This window comes from Geotrypetes seraphini, chromosome 17 (assembly GCF_902459505.1).
Source record: "Geotrypetes seraphini chromosome 17, aGeoSer1.1, whole genome shotgun sequence".
NCBI classification, from domain to species: domain Eukaryota; kingdom Metazoa; phylum Chordata; class Amphibia; order Gymnophiona; family Dermophiidae; genus Geotrypetes; species Geotrypetes seraphini.
Genome location: NC_047100.1, coordinates 14,336,323 through 14,361,961, shown reverse-complemented (window position 1 = coordinate 14,361,961; position 25,639 = coordinate 14,336,323). Strand labels below are relative to the sequence as shown.

General features: G+C 43.9%; 1 protein-coding gene across 5 annotated transcripts in view; it reads right to left on the bottom strand.

The window, feature by feature from the left end:
* CACNA2D3 (calcium voltage-gated channel auxiliary subunit alpha2delta 3) overlaps positions 1–25,639 on the bottom strand; it is a 797,511-nt gene that overhangs the window by 225,039 nt on the left and 546,833 nt on the right. For all 5 annotated transcript variants that reach the window (XM_033926567.1, XM_033926568.1, XM_033926569.1 and 2 more), the window contains 3 exons: positions 21,001–21,072; positions 16,241–16,321; positions 11,275–11,349 (listed from right to left, as the gene is read on the bottom strand). In XM_033926567.1, coding sequence (XP_033782458.1) covers positions 11,275–11,349; positions 16,241–16,321; positions 21,001–21,072 — 228 coding nt within the window. The remainder of the gene's footprint in view (positions 1–11,274; positions 11,350–16,240; positions 16,322–21,000; positions 21,073–25,639) is intronic.

The window sequence follows — 25,639 nt, the reverse complement described above, 5'->3', positions numbered from 1 at the left end:
GGTCCAGGGTTTCATTTTAGGTTGTGGCCCTAGGAATTCATTGAAAGAATTTTAAAGTGCTAAAGCATTCCGATAAGACATATCCCACCCCCCCCCCCCCCTTTTACGAAACCGCAATAGCCTTTCTGGCTTACTTTTATCTAAGATGGTCAATAAAACATTTTTGCTTCATTATATGCTTTCCAACAAATGGAAAGCTGGAAAGAATTATGTGAAAGGGATCGATGTCATTCTTCATCTGTTTGTCCGTGCGTAGGAAACCATGAAAAAGGGACAAAAGTTCACCATATTTGGAATACAAGCAGAAAATGCACGTATCTCAGATGGGTCTAAAAATCGGAAGCATTGGATCAGTACATTCAGAGAACTGAGCCTCTCAGAATAGCTTTACTGGGTCAGACCAAAAGTCCATCAAGCCCAGTAGGCTGTTCTCAAGGTGGCCAATCCAGGTCACTAGGTACTTGGCCAAAACCCAAAGAGTAGCAACGTTCCATGCTACTGATCCAGGGCAAGCAGAGGCTTCCCCCTTGTCTTAATAACAGACTATAAGGACTTTTCCTCCAGGAATTTCTCCAAACCTTTCTTAAAACCAGCTACGCCATCCGCTTTTACCACTATGAGAAACTATTAGGTGTAAAGTGTTGACCATCTGTCTGTTACAAGACTACTTCCTTCACCCAACACACATACCTCTTGCAGACATTTCTGCCTCTCACACCCACTACTTCATATTTAACATAGAACTTATACATCCTCCCACATATATACACATGTATGCAAACCACACCTCGTATGTATATACCCATTTACCATTCCCACCTTTCACACACATCCCATCACCATACATACCTTCCTATACTGTTACTACCCACAATCCCACAGTGCCTTCATACGCTCCCACGCTGCATCCCACCCCACCACACAAATATACGTATGCCTATCCCACACTTATTCTATAGAACTTCACTCAACCACAAGCAAACCCCTCCACACATACCCTACATTCACTTCTCATACACATATCTAAATACACGCATATACTCATCCCCAAAATGTCAATAATTTCTGAAAATGAACCAAAAACATTTTGCCTGTGTACCTCTCTAATGCACACATGTACCTCCACCCATACACCCTCTCCTCCACACCTCGCACCCAGGGCCATAGCAAGCTATAACTGTGCCCTGTCCGATCGCACAAGATGGTGCCCTCCTCCGAGCAGAGTGTCTCCATGCTTCCCTCACCCAAACACACAATGCAGTATCTCTATCTGTCAGTTTCCTTTCCTTTCCTTCCCTCCCCCCCTTCCCCAGAATCTACCTCTCTTCAAACCTTACATTTATAAGCATAAAATCAGGTTCAGTAAGCATAGCAATGCGGAGCCTCCTGCTCAAGCATGTCCAGGTGAGGGTGAGAGGTGCCCCTCCCCCACTCTCTTCTCTGTTCCCCCCACCTCCACACACTCCTTCCCCGCCCCCTTTTGCTGTGCATGCCTCTTCCTTTCCCCTGTACCCATGCAACGTTCCTGGCAAGAGCAACAACTCCTAAGCTGCTGTCGTGCCAGCGTCGGCTCTTCTTCTGACATCACTTCCTAGGGTCCAGGAAGTGATGTCACAGGAAGAGCCGATGCTGGCTTGACAGCAGCTTGGGGGTTGCTGCTCATGCCATGAACGTTACAGAGGTATAGGGGAAGTGGCTTGCATGCATGGTGGGGAGGGGGGGGGGAGGGCAGGTAAGGAGCGAGGGGCAGAGAGGAGAATGGGTGCCTGTGCCCTCACCAAGACTTCGCCCATGGTGGATCGCCCCCGCCCCTCCCTTAATACACCATTGCTGCCGGTTCCTGTCTACATAGCAAAAGGAAATGGAAGTGCTCGTCAAAGGGGGTGGGATTCATCAATGCCTGGAGGCTCCATGGAGCTTTGCTGTGCTTGCTGAACATGTCTTTTCCTTGCAAATGGAAGTTTTGAAGAGAGGGGATTCCAGAAGGAAAGGGACAACTGGAGATTCCACACCGTGTTTGGGGGGAAGTGGTAGGAGAGAGACAGAGAGGCACTCTATGCTGCAGCTTACACCCACAAAGGGGTTTTCCGCCCTCGTCTCTCTTGCAACCTCACTGGTCCTGGACTCATGCCACACATATGTTTTCCATACACAGCCACATTCTCTATTCTCCCCATAACTCAGCCCCAAAACAGCCCACACCATCTGCCAACCTTTGTTGAAAATCATTCCTAAAACCATATGATTAACATGATTTCCCTACTTCTTGCCCCCCCCCCAAAAAAAAAAAAGAACATAAGAATTGCCGCTGCTGGGTCAGACGCGGCGGCCCCTAGGTCAACACCAGTGCTCCATTGAGTTCAGTCTCACCAGTTCAGCATGAAATTGTCCAACTTTGTCTTGATTCCCTGGAGAGTATTTTCCCCTACAACAGACTCCGGAAGATTGTTCCAGTTTTCCACCACTCTCTGGGTGAATAAGAACTTCCTTACATTTGTCCAGAATCTATCCCCTTTCAACTTTAGAGAGTGCCCTCTCGTTCTCCCTTCCTTGGAGAGTGTGAACAGTCTGTCTTTATCTACTAAGTCTATTCCCTTCAGTACCTTGAATGTTTCAATCACGTCCCCTCTCAGTCTCCTCTTTTCAAGGGAGAAGAGGCCCAGTTTCTTCAATCTGTCACTGTACGGCAACTCCTCCAGCCCCTTAACCATTTTAGTCGCTCTTCTCTGGACCCTTTTTTCAGGGGATGATAGGGTCTGGTTTTGTGTTTTCACAAGCAAACAAGAATATACATACCAGAAAGCACGCAAACGCCTGAGAACTGAACTTAGTACCTATACATGTTATATATAAATAATCAAAGAGGAAGCAATCAATATGACTGCCAAATGTAAATGAAGAACATTATTACCAGCCTAAATAATAGCCAAACTTGAGGATAAACAGAGCTCTTCATACTGCAATCCATCAGGCCCGCTGAACAGACAGCCAGTTACACATCCAAGAATATTCCTTTCATATGAATTAAGATATGAAATTTAATAATCCAGAGGATAAACCATTTGCACCTTGTACAAATGTTATTTATTAAAAGTCATTTTTCACTTTGCATGTCTTTTCTAAAACTCCATGTGGCATCCACATGTTCCACTTTGGACGGTGAAGTCACTAATAAAGTGTGAGCTGTGATTAAGATATTATTGGAATAGCTAATGGATCACTTAAAATTAAAGAGTTCCTTTAGGATGATGAAATCCCCAAAGCAGTCTGGCTAATAACAACACACTGCTGTGTTTGGTGTAGGCAGCGGCCCTTTTCTTCCTATCTCGTGTGGCCGACTGAAAAATGTAGAATCTGAATGTGCTCATTTCTGCCAAAACTTCTGCAGTGAAATCTTAGCAATGAAGAACATAAATCCCTGGTGTTTATGACCAATGGCCAACTGGTCATATCATACAGGTTTTATACTTTCAATATGATGCATGTAGGCAATTTAATTTGGCATAGAGAATGACACGGGGAAAAAAATTTATCACTGTTCCCGCGAGCTCCATCCCCGTCCTGCAAATTGTCAGATCCCACCCGCACAAGCCTCGAATAGTTATGATTTTATACTGAACTTATTTTATTGAAGTATAAAAAGAGACTATTCTGTACAATTGTCATTTTATAAACACAAATAGTACAGAGCAAGGATCAACAAAACCCCCGTCTCCCCTCCGTTTCACAAATATACCCTCCACTATTGTGGAAACTGAACAAACCAAATTACTACAGAATGCTACATAGAAAAATCAAGCTAACAGAATACTTCAGTTACACATGGCAGGAATAGTGTTAGGGGAGTGCAATTAGGGCAACTGCTCTCTAGTCAGAGAGAGAGCCCTAAGCCAGCTGGAAGCTAAAGAAGCACAGCCTGGGCTTTACGGTCCCCAGTTATGTCTAACACCAGCTCTAGCAGGATACATATTCCAAATCTGAAATATTCTAATCACAAAATATAAAATACATTTTTTTTTTCTACCTTTTGTTGTCTGGTAATTTTTAGGTCTCAGGCTTTGGTTTTGGGTTCCTTTTGTCTCCATCATGGCATGGCTGGCTCCTGAAGGTAAAATAGGTCCCAGAGGAGCTGGGGAGGAGATGCCGAGTTTGACACGAACACAATTTTTTTTTACCACAGGATCAAGACTTTTCACCGCTTCCATGGGGCGGTGAAGGTCTTGTCCCTATTCCTGCGGTAAACCAGTTGCAAATGTCCCCATTACTGCAGATTTACTGCCGTGACCACGGTTTACCGTGGTAATCGGTCCCCGTGTCATTCTCTAATTTGGCACTCCCAATGAATTAGCAAAGCAGATAGACTTCATAAACTAGCAAACCTGAGGATAAGATTTCTATATAGAAACATGATGGCAGATAAAAGCCAAATGGCCCATCCAGTCTGCTCATCCTATTCAACATCTTTATAAGAGACTTGGCAGAAGGGCTTCGAGGTAAAATAACATTATTCGCCGATGACGCCAAACTGAGTAATGTAGTGGGCAAATGCACAACAGACGAAGATTCAGTGCCCGACAACATGATGCACGACCTACTCCTACTGGAGCGATGGTCTAGGACATGGCAACTCAACTTCAATGCCAAAAAATGCAAAGTTATGCACCTGGGCAGCCAGAATCCATGCAAGTCTTATACCCTTAATGGCGAGATCCTAGCAAAAACGGTAGCAGAACGAGACTTGGGGGTAATCGTCAGTGAGGACATGAAGTCTGCCAATCAAGTGGAGCAGGCTTCGTCCAAGGCAAGACAAATCATGGGCTGCATACGAAGGGGTTTCGTCAGTCGTAAGGCGGAAGTCATTATGCCATTGTATAGATCCATGGTGAGGCCCCACCTGGAATACTGTGTGCAATTCTGGAGGCCGCATTATCGCAAGGATGTGCTGAGACTGGAGTCGGTGCAAAGAATGGCCACCCGGATGGTCTCGGGACTCAAGGATCTACCATACGAAAAACGGCTTGACAAATTACAGCTATACTCGCTCGAGGAGCGCAGAGAGAGGGGGGACATGATCGAGACGTTCAAGTATCTTACGGGCCGCATCGAGGCGGAGGAAGATATCTTCTTTTTAAGGGTCCCACGACAACAAGAGGGCATCCGTTGAAAATCAGGGGCGGGAAACTACGAGGTGACACCAGGAAATTCTTTTTCACTGAAAGAGTGGTTGATCGCTGGAATAGTCTTCCACTACAGGTGATTGAGGCCAGCAGCGTGCCTGATTTTAAGGCCAAATGGGATCGGCACATGGGATCTATTCACAGGGCAAAGGTAGGGGAGGGACATTAAGGTGGGCAGACTAGATGGGCCGTGGGCCCTTATCTGCCGTCTATTTCTATGTTTCTATGTTTCTATCCCATATGCCTATTCCAAGCTTTCTTGGAATTCAGACAGTCTTTGTCTCCACCATCTCTTCTGGGAGACTGTTCCATGCATCTACCACCCTTTCTGTAAAAAAGTATTTCCTTAGAAAAAAAAGTATTTCCTTAGATTACTCCTGAGCCTATCACCTCTTAACTTCATCCTATGCCCTCTCATTGCAGTTTCCTTTCTAATGAAAGACTCAACTCATGCGTATTTACATTACATAGGTATTTAAACATCTCTATCATATCTCCCCTCTCCCATCTTTCCTCCAAAGTATACAGATTGAGATCTTTAAATCTGTCCCCATACGCCTTATGATGAAGACCACAAACCATTTCAGTAGCCTTCCTCTGGACCGACTCCATCCTTTTTATATCTTTTTGAAGGTGTGGCCTCCAGAATGTACACAATATTCTAAATGAGGTCTCACCGAAGTCTTAGACAGATGCATCAATACCTCCTTTTTCCTACTGGCCATACTTCTCCCTATGCATCCTAGCATCCTTCTAGCTTTTGCCGTCACCTTTTCACCCTATTTGGCCACATTAAGATCATCACATACAATCCCATCCAAGTCCCACTCTTATGTTGTACACATAAGCTCTTCACTCCCTAATCTGTACCGTTCCTTTGGGTTTTTGGTGGATATAAGCGGTATCACTTCAGGCTAGTATCTACAATATTTATATTATAATATCTCTATTAAATATATAATAGGACATTATGGGGCTCTTTTATTAAGTTGCGTTAGGCACTAATGCATGCCTAGTGCAGCGAAAATAGTGTAATGTAGGATGTGTTTTCATTAGTCTAACAATATGCATGTGCTAACCAGATACAGTGGTACCTTGGATTACGACTCGAGCATAATCCGTTCCAGGAGCATGCTCATAATCCAAAATGCTCGTTTATCAAAGCGAATTTCCCCATAGGAAATAATGGAAACTCGCTTTGATATGTTCCCCCTCCCCCCCCCCCCACGAGGCCAGCAGCGCTGCTCCCCCCCCCCCCCACAAGAACCGGCATTGCTCCCCCCGAAGGCTCCCCCTGCGAACCGGCACCCTCCCCCCTGCGATCCGGCACCCCCACCCCCCCGCCGCCGCCATCGGGCGTGAACTCTCAGGCCTTGAGCATGCACACATGCTCAAGGCCCAGCACAGGAAGCATATCTTCGGGCACTGGCACCAATGCACAGGACATGCTGGTGCCAGTGCCGGTGCGGAGGCTACACTAAAGTAAGAAGAGGGTTCAGGTGGGTTGAGGGGACCTCAGGTCGCAGCGGGGGAGGAGGGTGCCGGTTTGCGGGGGGGGGGGCGCTCACAAATCGAGGCGAGCTCGGTTTCCGAGGCACCGATTTTGCGAATGTTTTGCTCGTCTTGCAAAACACTCGCAAACCGGTGCACTCGTAAATCAAAGTACCACTGTATATATATATTTAGGAGATGTGTAAGGGGTAGAGAATTGGCAGAGTTGTATTATTTAGCCAGCATGCTGACTAAATAAAATTTATGCAATTTTCAGCCTGTCGTTTATTTCTCGATAAAGGTTCGCTACTTGTGTGTATCTAAACATCCCGTGTCGGGACCTGTCTCTTCACATATGAGAACCACTAATTGGATTGCTACATTGTACTTTCTCTAATAAAGATCCTGCTCCTTGTACATCACATCTGCTGTTAGAAAGTTTCTACCAAGTGTTAAACTTATTTTTATTAAAATTAATGTGCAAAATGAACAGGAAAAAGTCCAAAATTCATGGGGGAAAAAAAGCTCAGACTGAAGAAAAGCTGAAAAAGTACTGAAAACATTTACCCTGCACACATCCCTGGTTACTCTACAAATGCACAGAAAGATCAGTATCTTACGATTTCTTCTTTTTTCTGTGCTACAGAACCTGCATTATTTAGAGAATATGGCATGCAATACATCTCGGGGCTGTTTCTATAAAGGGCGCCGACTGTATATGCTCGAATAAAAACCGAGATTTTGGGGCCAACAAAATGGCCCCAAAACGAGGATCTCCCTTTATATTTGAGCCACCACCCGACCACCAGTACTGCTGTCCTCTCTTCAGTCCTCGATGACCGCCACCAGTGCTGTAGTCACGCACCTACACCCCACTGAAGAACACTGGTACTGCTATTCTACCACCCCCAAAATGACCTGCACCGTTGCCCTTTTTGTGCGCCCCCACCAGCGCCTACCCCATAGAACACCAATATCGCTATCCTACCACCCCTAAAATGACCTGCTCCGTTACCCTCCATGCGCGCCAGTGCTGTAGTCACACACCCTCCCTCCCCCAAAGAACACCGGCACTGCTATCCTCCCACATTAAGATGACCCATGCTGTTGCCCTCCACGCGCACCCCTCCAGCCGACATTGTGCTTGCCCATCAGCTGTTGAAGAAAAAAAATCTGCCGCCGCCAATGCACCTGCACATGCTCAAGGCCTGCCAGCTCCCGCTCCCTCTGAGAATCTCCAAGCATCTTGGAAGGGTCGGGAACCAGCAGGCTTTGAGCATGTGCAGATGCTCAAGGCCTTGCGTCAGATCGACACAGAGCAATGGCAGCAACAGCTTTTTTTATTCAAGAGCTGATGGCTAAGCACAATGTTGACTGGAAGGGGGGGGTGCACAAGGAGAGCTACCACATGGGTCATCTTAGGGGTGGCAGGATAACGGTGCCGGTGTTCTTCGGGAAGAGACAGCATGTGATTACAGCACTGGTGGGGGGGGCGCACATGGAGGGCGACAGAGCGGGTCATTTTCAAGTTTTCAAGTTTCAAGTTTTATTAAAATTTGATGAAACGCTAATGATAAACTCAAAGCGTTTGACAATTAAAAAATTAAAATGGGGAACAATTAACCTACTTATTAGTGACAAGACATAACTTACATGAAAACAATAGGATATTAGGGAGAAGTACAATTTTAAAAAGAAACGAGTACAATTAAGCATCCAAGCTATGCCTATACACCCCTAATCGCCCCCTCCGCTCCAAAGCGGAACAAAGACTCAGCATCCCTGCGGGGAGATCCCTCCAAATGAGTACGGCGTACAAAAGATCCTACAGCCATTTCCTACCTCAGCTATGGAACCGACTACCCACACAGATCAGGTCGCTAGACCCACTATAATGACCTTCCGCAGAGCAGTAAAGACCTTCCTCTTCCGCCAATCGGGCCTCCTCAGTATACTTCTCCTAGTACTCTTCGCTATGACCAGTCTGGTCTCTAGAATAAGCTCTGCTATTGTCTATTGTAACCTATTTGTTGTCATGACTAGTCTGTTTTCAAACGATTGTGAATGTCTACTTGTAACCCGTTCTGAGCTTCTGGGAGAACGGGATAGAAATCGAAATAAAAACAAGAGGGAAGTGGGAGAAATCCTATCAGGGTTGAATATGAGTAATACAGAATTTGGCAAGGATGGATCCAGAGATCATTTAGCATTCATATGCATCTTTAAATAGGAAGCTTTTAAGGTTTCCCTTACATTTATCTAATTTTTGCTCAGACCTTAAATGTGATGGTAACGAATTCCAAATTTGTAGGAGCTTTAGTTGCGAATGAAGAAGCCCTACCAGTACTAATGATTTTTAAAGATGGGACATAAAGGTGGTGCTGGGGGGTGGTAGGATAGCAGTACTGGTGTTCTTCCGGTGGCGGTGCACATGGAGGGCAACAGAGTGGGTCATTTGTTTAGATACTGTTTCACAGGAAGGCAAGTTTGTTGGTCTTGAATGATTCTGGAGGTACCTCCTACTCCTTCCTTAGAAAATAGTGAAATAATAATAAGATTAAGTAATAATGAGAAAGTAGATGAAAAACAACCAAACTTTCTTGGACAAAAAAAAAAGTGTATTCATTCTCATCCTTTACCCTCTTCAATATTACAAATATTGCTGTACCTGTGGATCCTCCTACTATATTTGGAATCTCGGTTTATATTCGAGTCAACGCTTTTTTTTTTTTTTTTGTCCTTTCTTAGGTGTATATTTAGATCGGATTTATAGTTGAGTATATATTTATTTATTAAATTTATATACCGCATACAACTATGCGGTTTACATATCACGCACATAAAATCTTATTTCCCTGCGATTTCCACATATAACAAGACATAACTGGACAACATCATTAACATCCCCCCAATATAAAATATCAAGATACCAAGTCAATTCAGATTTCAACAATTAAGGAAGCAAAAAGGCATTAGATCAAACAATCCCTTCCATAGTAAATACGAAAACCACTATTTTTATTGATTATTAGTTTTAGCCCTTGTTTATACACATCCAGGATGGGGGGGGTATGCCTTTAATTTATTATTATTTGATTGCAATTTTGTTTGTCTTGATCATTTGTATTACTCTTGATTGTCTTTATACTGTATGAAAGGGTGGGGGGGAAGGGATATACATTTATTATATCATTTGATGGAATTAAGTGTTGTTTATTTTGTACGTTGTGTGATAATATGTTGCACTTGATGTTGTTTTTTAAAATGAATAAAGATATGGAAAAAAAAAAAAAAAAAAGTAAACCACTCCACAAATATAGTCTAAGCAAGTCAAATAAAACAAAAAAAAAACCTCTGTGTTGTGATGATGTTCCCAAATGGACTTTATTTGAAAGTATCAAAGTTCCAAAGGTACACTAAAATCATCCACAAGCAGTGTCTCACTTCCGGCTCATCACACAATTGTTTCCCACGTACTCACCTTTATAGGACTCCCAGGGACCCCCGAAGAAGACTTTTTGTCGAAACGCAGACCGTGTTGGGTCCTGTATCCCTAGCGGACTAGGTCCTTTAAGGCTCTTATGTGGATGATTTACTTTTATGTGGATGGAATTATTTTATGTGGATGATTTCAGTGTACCTTTGGAACTTTGACACTTTCAAATAAAGTCCATTTGGGAACATCGTCACTCCACAGAGCTTTTTTGGTTTTCTCTGGATTTTCTTCTTTGTGGATATTTTGGGGTCAATTCCTTTTGTTTTAAGCAAGTCAAATTCCAAAAATCCATGAATATAAGCAAACTTTAAATTATACATTACTGTCAGTGCATTTTCTTAAAGTTTATCCTCCCAGTACAGAATCGTAGGATACCAGGCAGGGCATTCCACAGTTCTACACCAGCCACAGACATCATCGATGCTCCAATCGACACTCTTCCCTCCAAACTTAGGGCTCCTTTTACGAAGGTGCGCTAGCATTTTTAGCGCACGCACCGGATTAGCGCGCTAGCCGAAAAACTACCCCCTGCTCAAGAGAGGGGCGGTAGCGGCTAGCGCGAGCTATTCTGCGCGATAAGGCCCTGACGCGCCTTCGTAAATTTCATCCCACTTACACTTCTAAGCTCTCTTCTCAGTAACTTAATTGGCAAAATATAAAAATAATTGGGCGATAGGCGCCTATCCGATTCTATAAAAAAAACAGGCACCTATCACAAGGCCTAAGTGGGCATTTAGGCGCTGCTAAGTGCAATTCTCTAAAAACTTAAGATACCTAAAATGTAGGCCTTTAAAACCCTCACCTACATTTCAGGCACCTAAGTTTCTACATAGGCACCGTTAGGCACGATTCTGTAAACAGCGCCTAAGTGCGATTGATACACAGCCGACGCCATTTAGGTGCCATTTATAGAATCAGCCCCCTTACGTACATAACCCAAAATATGTAAATACGATTCCTTTGTTCCATGGTTTCTAATTTTCAAATGATGCGCCTTAATACATGTCTCCCCGTGTACAACTTTCAAATATGGCCTTTACAAATGATGCAAATGGCTCTGCAACAAAGGAAAAGGATCAATGAAATGTCCAGATATACTGCGGGTCTTACCAAGGGCCTGAGTTCCGGATGAGTCAGAATATACCCGTTGTTGGTAATCGCAAATGCATAGCCGTGAATACCTAACTGGAGAAGTACAAGAAAGAAGGAAGAATTAGTTTGCGGGCCAGCGAATTCTGAAAAGAAAGAGGTAAACAACATTCGTAACTTTAAGTCTAGGATCCCTCTCCCTCCCCCAGCATCAACGCCAAGCTGCAATCCTTGACATTTCTTGGAAATGAAAACCTGTCACTCTGATGAGATCGGTAAATAGCACAATTAAAAAGAAATGTCAAATGCACACATTGGTAACAGAGGTTCTTATATCTGTTTATCCACAGTGAAAATAATTACCATCTATTTATGGAAATAAAATGTACAGCATTTGATGTGACAAGAGTAAATAATAAAGGGGAATTAACATACCCTCCCCTCTCTTATATTCACATAGAGGTCCTTTAAATAAGGAGGAAAGTTCTGTTAAACCCAGATTTACTCTGGCATATTTTGTACGCTTTTCTTTTTTTTTTGTAGGTCATGTACTGTTTCCATTAGTGTGTGGTACCTGCAAAAAACGCAGAGCGCTTATCGACTCCTCTTCAGGAGGTGCTAAGAGCTCTGCTTAGGCTTACGAGGCATCTGGATTTCCACAAACATGTCCTCCTTTTGAGGGCATGTCCGGGGGCTCCGGACGGCTTCTCAAAACCCAGGACTTTGTCAAGGTTTTGATATGCCTCCTCAAATAGCGTCAGGCAGGGAAAACATCCACGAATGCGCGGATTTCCTCCCTGCCAGGCAAGAGCAGGCAGCGGGGGGCGTGGCTGGGATGGGGCCAGGGCGGGACTGAGGGGTGGGTCTAGGGATCTGGATTTTCCGATTGGAAAATCGGACAATCCTAGCTCTGAATTAGTCCCACATTATCCAATTAGCACTAATGTGTCCTTACCTCAGGGTAAGAAACAGTACCGTAGAGCGCACTCAAGAGTTCCACGGTGGTTTGGGGATTGGCACATACTATTTCCACTAAGATGAGCAGAAGCCCTCAATCTACAATCCTGCCAGTGGGAGGTGCTGTTTCACCATCACGTTTTCAGTAGCGAGGGTCAGGCAAGTTCTGCCGGATTCCAGGGAACCTGCCTTTCGCTAGGCCTAGATGCACTAAAAAGGATCAGAAAGACCATGTGGATCTCTCCAATCTGATTTTTGGGCTGATTCAAAAAGAGCTATTGATGCACTAAAAAGTTTGCATGCAAATGATTCACGCGGAGGTTTGTTGTAATTCCCATCTCTCCCATCCTACTGATGGCTGTGAAAGTGGCTCTCATATATGCGCAGAGCTGGTAAGGAAAGCCCAAACAGTTGAGAAATCCCCTAGCAAGAGGGATGCCCACTCCCTCCTGCCGGAACTGCTGACGTTCCCACCCCCCAAGAAATCCCCCAGGAGGAGGGATGATCACTCCCTCCTGCCACCACCTTCCTGGAACTTCTCTTCCCATCCACCGACACCCCCATCCAGGCCCTCCCCTTCTCTAGACCCCACGGCATTCCTCTAACCAATAGACCCTCCCCCCATCACCCCTCAGCCTCTCCACACACCTCCGTACCTTTTAAGATGAAAGTTCGGTCAGAGGGACACATACACCCTCTAGCTGGCAGGCCCACTACTCCAAAATAGCAGGCTTTCCCCTTCCCAGTGTATTCTGGGATGTACCAGGGAGGGGCCTATGGCTCCAATTGGTCGAGATGCCTAAGTCTTCTCCCATGGGCATTTTCGAATGGCGGGCCTGCTAACCGGAGGGTGTATGCATCCCTCTGGTCTGACTTTCATCTTAAAAGGTGGGGGGAGGGGGGGTTGCTGTTAGATGACAGGGAATCTGCCAGTTTGGGGGGGTGCTAGAGGCGGTGTTGCTACAGGGGGTGTGGGGGGGTAGTTCTGGGGGGGTGGCAGAGGGAGTGGGCATCCCTCCTGCTGGGGGATTTCTCAAGGTGCTCGGGTGTTCCTGCAGGAGGGATTGGGCATCCCTCCTGTCAGCCAACTTCATGGTTTCCCTGCCGTGGCCGCTCAGCTGATCATGGCAGGGAGATACCCTTGCCGCAATCAGTTGATGGCAAAGGGATCAGGTGTGATTCTTTACCAGGCACCTGTGACATGGGCGCTGGTTAGAGAATTGGGGTGCTTAGGCGGTGTTATGCATTTTTGTCCATTAAGGGAGATGTGGTTCTGTATAGGACGCCAGTCTACAATTCTCAGCCGCTTCTTAAGCAGCTGCCGAGACTGGCGTCCTATACAGAATTTCCCCCTAAAGTGGACTTGGTTTTAATATTTAGGCCAAAAAAACCCTGGAATAAATAGGGTTCAGACGTCTACTGGCACCTAAGTGCACTTGAGGCGTCTCTAGGCACAATTCTATAAACAGTGTCTAAGATTAACATGTGCTAAGCGCCTATGATTTATAGAATTGGGTCCTTAATGCCAATAGTTCTTCAATCTACCCCTATATGTACAGTTGAATAAGGAAATGGTTATAGGATATGTTGCAAGCTAGGCCAGGTGCAGAGTGAGTGGCATGCCAGTAGCCATAAGAATGAAAGGTTTGGGAAAAGAGCCAGGCTTTCACCTGCTTCCTGAAGCCCGAACAGCTATGCTGAATCCTCATTCTTTCTGCCATCTGCTGAAAAACTGCTGCAGTAACTGGTAAGAATTTCCCTATTGTCATCTTATCGAGACGCCGCAGAGTATATTTTTTGGCATTTCTTCACAGCAAGAGAGGGAGAACATTGTCGTGGCAATGCAAAACAATTCCCCACCGTTATCTCACTGAACATCTGGAGAAATCTTCTGTCATGCTGCCAGTATAATTATCAACGTAGTTAACAGTTATTCAAATAAGATTAATTTAAAGAGTGAAGATTAGCCATTCCTCTGACATAGCCCCAGGGGTGATTTTAGAGCCGGGGTACCTTGAAGACCTTATAGAATTTACAGAAATGGCAAAGCGCATTATCTATTTGATGCAAATGGATAATGAGACATTGTGCTAACGAGGCTGGTTATTAACTGCAGGCAAAATGTAAGATGAATTTGGGAACATATAATCCAAGATGAACTTTACAAAGCCGCCCTCTTTGATGTGGAAGGCTAGCTTAAATTATTTCAAATCCAAACTAAGAGCATTTTTGTTCGGTGATGCCCTTCGGACTCCAACTGTCCTTTTAAGGACAGCTCAAAGAGTTCCCAGTGCTCCTTCCCCTCCCTCCCCTCCCTCCCCTCCCTCCTTTCACGATTCTTCCCCTTTTCTTTCTGTTCCAGTTTGTGTAGAATTTGTTTATGTCATACTAACCTCCCCTGCATCATCTGTCTTTTTCTTTTTTAGCAATGTTTTACTGAGTGTAACTTATGTAATGTTCTTTTATACTATTGTACCCCGCCTAGAAGCCAGATTAAGCGGTATATCAAACGTTTTAATAAACTTGGAAATTTGGGGACCTTTTATTAAGATGTGTCGAAAAGTAGGCAGCGCCGTTATAGCGCAAGGCTTTCCCATACGTTGTGGTCACTTTTAGCGTGGCTGCAAAATGGCCACATTACCTATTTTCAGTATTAATGGCCAGGAGCTAATTTCCCCATTAGTACGTGGCATTACCGCAGAGCCCTTACCACCTGCGCTAAGAGGTTAGCACCTGGCAACTTGCTCTAACTGATTAGCAAAGGGCATGCCTCTCTCTGCCTACAAACACCCTCCCCCCTGTGCTAAAAAATGCAATCTATTTTTTTAGCACATAGGAAGCAGGTGCCAATCCCACAACTACCCATGTCTCATGGTCAGTGGCATAACGAGGATGAGAGGCCCCCCACCCCACCTCCACGCACTCTATCCCTACCCCCTCCTGCCACTTCCCTTCCCCGTTCCTCTGTAATGTTCCTGGGACGAGCAGCAACCCCCCAACCTGCTGTCGAGCCAGCGTCAGCTCTTCCTCTGATGTCACTTCCTGGCACTTCCTAGGCACGGGTCTAAGAGGTCACACTTCAGAGGAAGAGTCTTCGTATTATCAGAGGAAGAGACAGCGCTAGCGGGACAGCTGGCTGGGGGTTACTGCTCACGCCAGGAACATTACAGAGGAATGGGGTACGGGAAGCAGTGCAGAGAGGATGGGTACCTGCACCCTCACCAAGACGACGCCAGGGGTGGATCGCCACCCTCGCCCCCTTTACTGTACGCCACCATCCGTGGCAGTGCCCTTTTAATCTGCGGTAATCATGCATTAGTTTTTACTGCAGCTTAGTTAAAGGACTCTTAGCTATGGAAAAAGTCTGTTAAGACTTAAAACACAGTACACTTCCCCCTATTTATTCACGGTTTTTCGTGCGCAGGCTCTGCCCCCAAATTTACATCAAAGGAAGTTGCTGCTCCCAGCGATGCACAGAGAAAAATCGATCCTCTCAGCGTTATAGAGTGAAAATCGCGGCACTTTCTTCACAGGAACAGGTAAGGTTATTTGCGGTTTTGTGTCTTTTTTAGGGGTTTTTTTTGCAGAAAAACCACAAATAACATACACAAAGCTGTTTGCGTTTTTTCTGTATTCGCGGCCATGCTGATCCCCTATCTCCGCGAATACGGAGGGGGAAGTGTAAACAAGAAAATAGTATTTGTGATCAAGCATTTAAGAGTAGTTAAAACCCTGAACATCTAACTTAGAGGTGGGCAACATTGGTTCTCAAGGGTTGTAACCTAGTCAGGTTTTCAGGATTTCTCCAAAGAATATGCTTGAGATCTAATTGCGTACGGTGGAGGCGGTGCGTGCAACTAGATCTCATGCATATTTATTGGGGGAATCCTGACTGGGCTGCGGCCCTTGAGGACCGAGGTTGCCCGCTCCTGATCTAACCGTCATAAGGAGAACTGATTACATGGAACTAATCCGGACCACTTCAGGATCGGTCTTTACAGTATGCATGCAGGGCATTCGAAGACATTACCTTATATTTTGGTATAGTTGTAAGAAGTTCTTTCACTGGAACATCTGTGCCTACTACACCTAGGAGAACCCCTTTTGATCTCTGAAATAAAAAGAAATACGATTTACGCAGCCAGATAGAGCAACCATTTTTGTGACGTCAAAGGTATATAATGCTTTTTCAATTCTTTTGCATCTGTTGAAGGACATAGATGACTTTACTGTCCAGTTTTGTCAACATCTGGGAAAAAAAAAGACAAGTCTACCATACAGCCAAATCAAAATGATAGCTAGCAATTGTCTCTTCATTAGACTTTTTTTTTCCTGAAAATGAGCTATTGTAGAAACTATGCATTGTACAGGACAGTTAGGACAAAACTATGTTAAATGGATTTTTCCGCTAGACCTCAAACACCCAAGGTACTACTTTAAAATTCTATTCGTACCCTTACTGGGGCGATGTTTTCATCATTGGTCTTAGCAAATAGCATGTGCAACCCAAAAGTTTTAATCTGTTTTATAAATTGATTTTCTCTTCCGGCTCTGCATAAATTATAAAGTGCATAGAATGCTATAAAGTGCTAAAGAGTGCTGTGAAGGAAAAGCACTTATCTTTATGCCCGACGGGGCTATGCCTCCTTTAATACAGACACCATCATTTTTAATTAAGAACGCTCTAACTTTGAGCCCAAACCGCTATTGTTATCAGCACTGCATCTGCCCCTGACGAAACTAGGAGTGAAACGGTTGGGCAGCCGTCGGGCATAAAGATAAGTGCCTATAGCACTTTATAGCATTCTATGCACTTTATAATTTATGCAGAGCCGGAAGAGAAAATCGATTTATAAAACAGGAGTGACACGGGGGCTCCATTGGTTCAACATTGGCAGATCAAGTCTCACAGGTTAGAAGATCTTAAATTGGTGATATCGGAAGTCCCAAATTTAAAGAGAGGAGGGAACAAGCAGGCTTGGCTAAGGATAAGAGAGCAGTCATGGATATTCCACTGGCAGACAGTGGTCCCTACAGGATTAAATTGGGAAGTAGAGTGGTGGCCGTTCCTGCATTGACATCTAGCAAGAATAGTTAAACCGGGGGTAACAGCTGATTTTGACGTCAACAGGAAGTGCAGCAATTAAGGGTGAAGAGTGCGGTACTCTGCAGACAGCGTCGTGAGTTTGTTTGAAGTTCTTCATAGTATTACATTTTAAATGGTGTTTTCTATCTTCTTTCGCTAGGAAGGAATTGGACTCGATGTTACAACCAGCGTGAGGGGGTTCTCCGAAGAAGCCTACCGGAGAAACGCGTTAGAACCCGCCAGTATCCGCTGTAGCGAGACTACTTCCTAACCACCCAAAGTTAAGTGTTTTTATAAAACGCTCACAGTCTATCACTTAGAAGATACAGTTTCCCTAAAGCATTTGGATATTTTTAATGGACATTTTAAATGATATATTCATCTAAATAAAATCAAAACACCTTTCTACCAATTGTGGATGGTGCAATGATAGACTCCTTGAAAGTCCTTACAGAGGTTTGTCCCTGGTTTGGTGATTTTCGTACCATACATTGGTTCTGAGCACCTTTTTGGTCTAAAGGTATTTAAATTTTGTTTCTGGTCCCTTTTTTTTTGTTTTGTTCTTAGTTTAAAAAAAAAAAAACAACAACTTTTGAAACGTCACCTCTTTTGTCAGATGAAATATGCGCGTCGGATGAAGTTACTGTATGTCGAACCTATATTGGGTCTTTAATTATGCATTTAACGCTGTTATCCACGTTGAATAAAAGCGGAATCTCAATGATAAACTATAAACTATTCTCCAAAGTCTTTGGCATATAACTGGGAGCTAACTGGCTGGGTTAGTGTATTTTTATTTTTATCTATCTAACTCTCCTGAATGAAACTCTTCTTTTTTTTTTTTTTTTTACATTCGCTATCATTCTCCCCCGCTAGCGGCTGCCATGCGGTAACGGCCCCGAAGCCCATAGAGATTTAAAGCGCTTCGGGGCTATTGCCGCATGGCTTTGAAGAAGAGGGGGGGTCTATCTTATCAAATATTAATTTGGCATCCTTGTGAGTCTTTTGTACCTGTAAAAGTATATTGTTATTTTTTTTATCCCCTGAATGAGGCGTGATTAATTAAGCAAACAGGAAAAATTGCAGTGGTTCCCCCTTTTAATTTACCGCAGTCAAATCTGTCGTTACCAGAGCTTAACATGGGAATATTCCAGGCGGTAGCTGCAAGTTTTATGTGGTAACCAGAAGGGGCACAACCAGCATATTCTAATTTTGGATTGCCATTCCTTTTTATTTAATTTTGTTTAATTTTCATTTAAAATTTTCTTAGAATTCTATTGTTTAACTGTTTCTCATTCCATTCTATTCATATGCAGTCCTTTACCTTTTCTTTTTTCCTTACTTCTAATGTTTATTTTCTCTATATATTTTTATATTTGATTAATTCTTAAAAGTATTTTCTATTTAATTAGTTTCTTTATAATACTTTATTATTTTTTTATTTTTTATTTTTATTACTTTATTTATTATTTTGGAATGTACGTTTTATTTTTAACAGTATGTTATTGAGAGTTCTATGTATTCTTGTTAGGATGCTTTATATCTCATTTCCGCTATCTTTATTTTTCTATCTACTATTTGCTAATTTGTTTGTCTTTGGTACTTTAGTTAGATTGTGAGCCTTCGGGACAGTAAGGGAATTTCAAAGTACCCATTCTTTATTTATTTATCTTATTTTATTGTATCCTTTAATGTATATTTCTATGTAAACCGCTTAGAACTTAACGGATTTAGCGGTATATAAGAAATAAATAACATAACATAACATAACATAACATGTGATAGTTAACGTGAGACTGAGACCTCTTATTGGCTCCTATTTAGGAGGTGGTAAGCGTTCCTGTGTTAACTGTGCTTTATCCAATTTATCTGCAGTAAGTGTAACACACTAGCTAGTTATACTTCCATACCCACTCCTTGCCCACGCCATGCCCTCGACATAAAAGCATTTAACACCTAAGAATAGCCATACTGGGACAGACTGAAGGTCCATCCAGTCCAGGATCCTGTTTTCGACAGTGGCCAACCCAGGTTCCAAGTACCTGGCAGAAATCCAAACAGTAGCGACATTCCATAGCTCCTGTTGTGATGTCATAATGCCTCAGTCCACCAATGCCTAAGAGGCAACCTAGTCAGTGATGTCACAGTTGCTTGATTATCCTAAACTTGGCTCACAAGAGTTGCCCTACTGGGACAGACTGAAGGTCCATCCAGTCCAGTATCCTGTTTTCGACAGTGGCCAACCCAGGTTCCAAGTACCTGGCAGAAATCCAAACAGTAGCGACATTCCAGAGCTCCTGTTGTGATGTCATAATGCCTCAGTCCACCAATGCCTAAGAGGCAACCTAGTCAGTGATGTCACAGTTGCTTGATTATCCTAAACTTGGCTCACAAGAGTTGCCCTACTGGGGTCCATCAAGCCCAGTATCATGTTTCCAATAGTGGACAACTCAGGTCATAAGTACCTGGCAAGATCCCAAAGAGTAAAACAGATTTTATGCTAAATTACAACGAAGCCCCCTTCATGCGACTCTGCATTAGCAATTAGCAGGTGCTTTGCCTCATATTAAGAGGTCCTTTTACTAAGCTATAGTAAAGGCTATCGTTCTTATTGCAGTGAAAAAGGGGCTTACTGCTGGGTATGCTCAGATTTGCCATGGTAATTTTTCCATGTACACACACTACCCACATGCTAATAAATAGATCTTATTTTTTGGCACTGGGGCAGGTCTGGGGTCAGAGAGTAGGTGTGTTCTGTGCTAAATGATTGGTGTGTGGGCATTGCTGTGCATTAACCCATTACCAAGTTAGTGTGTGATTCCATACCGTCCACAAAATATCCCACATGCAAATGGTCATGCGCTAATGGGAAATTAGTGCACGGCCATCAATTCATAAAAATAAAAAAATTGGCCATTTTACCCACGTGGTAAAATGGCTTTACCACACAGAAATGACCCATGTAAGCATGCACTCAGTGGCATAGTAAGGGGCTGGGAGGCAGAGCATCCCGTGAGTTGTCTTTGTGGGAGCACTGGCATTTCTCCTCTTCTCCTCTCCAACCTCCCCACCTACCTCTTCAAATCTTTGCTAGCAGCAAGCAGGATCTGCTATCTGCTGCCCACGCCAGCCTCATACTTCTCTCCGACATCACTTCCTCTTCGTGGGACCCGGATGTGATGTCAGAGAGAAGGCTCAGTCAGCTTGAGCAAGAGGTAGGAGATCCTGCTTGTTGCCAGCAAATATTTAAAGAGGTATGGGGGTGGGACACACGGCACGGCAATGCCAGGTGCCTCTGACTCAGGTGCCATATTTCCTTGCTATGCCACTGCATGAACTAAGGCCACTTTTTACTGTAGTTCGGTAAAACATAGAAACACAGAAACATGACAACAGATAGAGGCCAAATGGCCCATCCAGTCTACCCAACCACAACACCTACTATCTCCTCCTCTCCCCATGAGATCTCACTTGCCTGCCCCACATTTTCTTGAATTCAGACACCGTCCTTGTCTCCACCACTGCTACTGGGAGATTATTCCATGCCTCTAAGTGCTTAATGTGGTTTAATAAAGGGCCCCACTGCCATCTAAAGTCTCTCCTGACAATAAGGCTTCATGCAATACAGTAGGCCAAAAATATAACTTTAGTTAATACATTGCACACATTCTTTGAAAGTGATAAAAGACAGTTTGAGTACTTACGGTCTCATTTTGCTTACTAAATACAGGCATGGCAACAGTGGTCATCAAAACCAGTCCTTGATTTTCAGCAAGCTAAATATGAAAAGAAAACCACATCGCAGATAAGAAATTTCATTTCTCTTTCCCATATCTATAAAGGCATTATACCAGGGGTGCTCACACTTTTTTGACTTGCGAGCTACTTTTAAAATGACCAAGTCAAAATGATCTATCAACAATACAATTTTAAAAAACATAAAGCACACTGTACGCAGAGAAAATGTTAATTATCATTTATATTTGGGGGGGTTTTCAACGATGTCGAGGCAGATTACTTTAAAATATGCAATGTCACCTCAGTAACAACTATACAAAAATAGACAAATATATCCCCTCCACTTTTACTAAACCACGATAACGGTTTTTAGTGCAGGGAGCTGCGCTGAATGCCCCGTACTACTCCCGAAGCTCATAGGCTCGCTGCGCTAAAAACTGCTATTGCGGTTTAGTAAAAGGGGGCCATAGTGCAAAATATAGACAGCAGATATAAATTCGGACACATTTTGATCACTAAATTTAAAACAAAATCAATTTTTCTACCTTTGCAGTCTGGTGATTTCATGAGTCTCTGGTGCACTTCCTTCTTCTGACTGTGCATCCAATATCTCTTCCCTTCTTTCTGCCTCATGACTGTTTCCTCTCCTCCAGACCTCATTCCATTCCCCAACCAACATCTCTCTGTCCCTCCATGAGTCCAATTTTTTCTTCCTCTCTCCCTGCCCCCTCCCCTTTCTTTCTTTCTCTCTCTTCCTGTCTTTCTTCATCTTTCCCTGCCCCCCTTTCTTTCCGGAGGTTGTGATAGGCCAGAGCACATTTCAGGGGTTCAAGGAAGGTTTAGATAGGTTCCTAAAGGATAAGGGGATTGAGGGGTACAGATAGAGGTAGAGGTAGGTTAGAGAAATGGTCAGAAACCACTTCACAGGTCATAAACCTGATGGGCCACCGCGGGAGCGGACCGCTGGGCGCGATGAACCTCTGGTCTGACCCAGTGGAGGCAACTTCTTATGTTCTTATGTGTTCAACCCACACTTGTTTGAACTATGTCACCGTTTTCCTCTCCACCACCTCCCTCGGGAGCGCATTCCAGGCATCCACCACCCTCTTCGTAAAGTAGAATTTCCCAACATTGCTCTTGAATCTACCACCCCTCAACCTCAAATTATGTCCTCTGGTTTTACCATTTTCCTTTCTCTGGAAAAGATTTTGTTCTACGTTAATACCCTTCAAGTATTGAATGTCTGAATCATATTTCCCCTGTCCCTCCTTTCCTCTAGGGCAGGGGTATCAAAGTTGGTCCTCGAGGGCCGCAATCCTGCTGGGTTTTCAGGATTTCCCTAACGAATACGCATGAGATCTATTTGCATGCACTGCTTTTATTGTACACTAATAGATCTCATGCATATTCATTGGGGAAATCCTGAAAACCCGACTGGACAGCGGCCCTCAAGGACCGACTTTGACATCTGTGCTCTATGGTATAACTATTCAGAGCTTCCAGTCTCTCTTCATACATCTTTTGGCGCAAACCTCCTAACTTTTTTGTTGCCTTTCTCTGGACTGCTTCACGTCTTCTTATGTCTATTGCCAGATACGGTCTCCAAAACGGAACACAATACTCATCGACTCATGTTTGAGTCCTAGCGACTTGATGAATTGCAGATCAAAAAGAAATCGGTTTTGAGCTAATCTGGAAAGGTCCTCCAGTGTCATCCCCATGGTTGATTTCGGGTCGCCCTCTTCACCTGGTTCCTTCGATCTTCCCTAACATGATGTCCTTCTCCAGTGATCTCTCTCTTCTGATGGTGTGACCAAAATAAGACAGTCGTAGCTTCATCTTTTAGGCTTCGTGTGGCATAGCCGGTTTGATCTATTCCAGAATTGATTTGTTAGTTCTTCTGGCGGTCCACGGCACGCCTAAAATCCTTCTCCAGCACCAAAGAGTCAATCTTCTTTCTGTCTTGTTTCCCTAGAGTCCAGATTTTGCATCCATAACTGACCACTGGATAGTAACTGCAAAATATTTCCACACTTTAATAAATAGGGCCCTAAGAGACTTGAACTGGAGTTTAGAAAATACCTGAAACCAAAACTAACATATCTTGAATGAAAATGATTAAAATCCTCACAATAATAGCTGTTTCTAGCAATGAGTACGCTTTACTATGCGTGTGAACTGAAACCTATAAAAGAACATAACTTTTAGGTACTTTTTTCTGTAGTTTATAGCATTCTAAAACCTACATAATTTGCTTAAGTTTTCTTCGTAAATCCAATGAGTATGAACGTATAATACCAATTTGGAAACAAAATGCCAACATAACCGAGTCAACCTGTTTTTGACTCAGTTATGTTGGGTAAACATAACAATTAAAAAAAAAACAAAAAACAGGTTTAATGTTAATATTTACAGTAAAGATATATTGTATTTTTTTTTTGACGTACTACATAATTCTTGCCAAACCACTAAAAGTGGCAGTCATGCGTTTCTGGGAGAATAACAGCTTTGCCAATTTTCAGTTTTCTATTCCCAGTGACGGTTAATTCAACACTTCAAAGCAGAAGGAGTAAATGAGGCGAGGAATGATAAATGAACTCCAAGATTGGTGAAATATGATAGCACTGAGATAAAAGGAGGGCAAACCTCTACTTGCATACCTTAAAAAAGGATTAAAAAAAAAAAAACAGATAGTGGTCAGGAACTTTATGGAATCAAACAACAAAGGTATTTGAGCATTCAGAGAAGACAAGATCCCTTTTATATTCCCAAATCAGGAAAGGCTTCCCTGGGACAATTAATAAACCAGACTAAACAAAAACAAGATCCCTCTCCGTTCTCTGTATCCCTGCACCGTTGCTGGACCACACAAGTTGAGCAGTGCAAAGTATCACCGCAGGAGTAAGACGACAGGTCGTCCGGAATTCTGCCTTGTTTGTTCAAGACTCTTCTTTACAAGAAACAAAGGCCCTCTCTGTTGCCATTGGATTGTTCATTTGGAATCATTTTTTTACTGTTCCTTGAAGCACTAGCGGTTTTGTTTGCTGTCGACTGGGTGAGATATCATGGAAAGTGCAGATCAAGAACTCAAAGACAGGATTAGAGAGGTGAAATTCTGGAAGCTGCTTGCAGAAAATAAGAACCCAAATGATTTACCGTATTTTCACGCTTATAACGCGCATACGTGTATAACACGCATACGCGTATAGCGCGCGGGTCCAAACCATTTGTGTAAATTTTTTTTATATAGCACGCACACGTGTATACCGCGCATGCTGCTATAATCTCCTCCCGCCACTCCCTCTTACTCCCTCTTCTGGCCTGCGAACCGGCATCCTCCCCCCCCCGCTCGCGTCACCCCCCCTCCCCCGCAATCCTACATCCCCCCAGCACCGCAAAGACATCGGTCGCTTACCCGATTGGGCACCAGCACCAATGCACAGGACGTGCCAGTGCCAGTGCCCGAAGATCCTCCCTCATTGGGCTGGGCTAGGCGGTGCGAGGGAGATCCTTCCTCTTCCCTTTGCCGGGCTGGACTGGGCTTTGAGCATTTGCGCATGCTCAAAGCCTCTGGTCTCGGTCTCTCCGAGATTCTCAGATTCAGAATCTCGGAGAGAGCGAGACCAGAAGGCTTTGAGCATGCACAAATGCTCAAAGCCCAGTCCAGCCCGGCACAGGGAAGAGGGAGGATCTCCCTTGCACCGCCCAGCCCAACGAGGGAGGATCTTCGGGCACTGGCACTGGCACGTCCTGTGCATTGGTGCTGGTGCCGGTGCCCAATCAGGTAAGCGACCGATGTTAGGGAGGCAGATTTCGACCACATGAGAGACTTTGTCCATCAAAAGCTGCAAAACCATGCAGAAACTGACAATCCGGAAACTATGTGGTCAAACCTAAAATCCATCCTGAACGAAGCATCTAGCCGCTACGTAAAAACAGTAAGCAAACGCCGGAGAAACAAAAAACCACAATGGTTCAACAAGGAAATTTCGGACCTCATTAAAATGAAAAAAGAAACATTTATTACCTACAAACATCTGGGGAAAAGGGAAGCAAAAGAAGACTATCTGGCCAGATCTAAGGCTGTCAAAAAGGCAGTCAGGGAAGCCAAACTTCAAACAGAGGAAGATCTAGCACGGAACATTAAAAAAGGGGACAAATCCTTCTTCAGGTACATTAGCGACAGGAAGAGAAACAAAAATGGAATAGAACGCCTTAGGAAATCAGATGGAAACTACGCAGAATCTGATACTACCAAAGCAGAACTGCTAAACGAATACTTCTGCTCAGTATTCACCTGTGAAGCACCGGGAGATGGTCCGCAACTACAAATAAGAAACAGCCAAAATGACCTGTTTCGTGATTACGAGTTTACACCTAGTAATGTCTACCACGAACTTTCAAGACTCAAAGTAGACAAAGCTATGGGGCCAGACAATCTACACCCCAGAGTACTCAGAGAGCTGAGTGAAGTTCTGGCTGAACCACTATCTGTACTCTTCAATCTTTCCATGCGCACGGGAGTAGTACCCCTAGACTGGAAAACAGCTAACGTAATTCCACTCCACAAAAAGGGCTGCAGAACGGAGACAGGAAATTACAGAC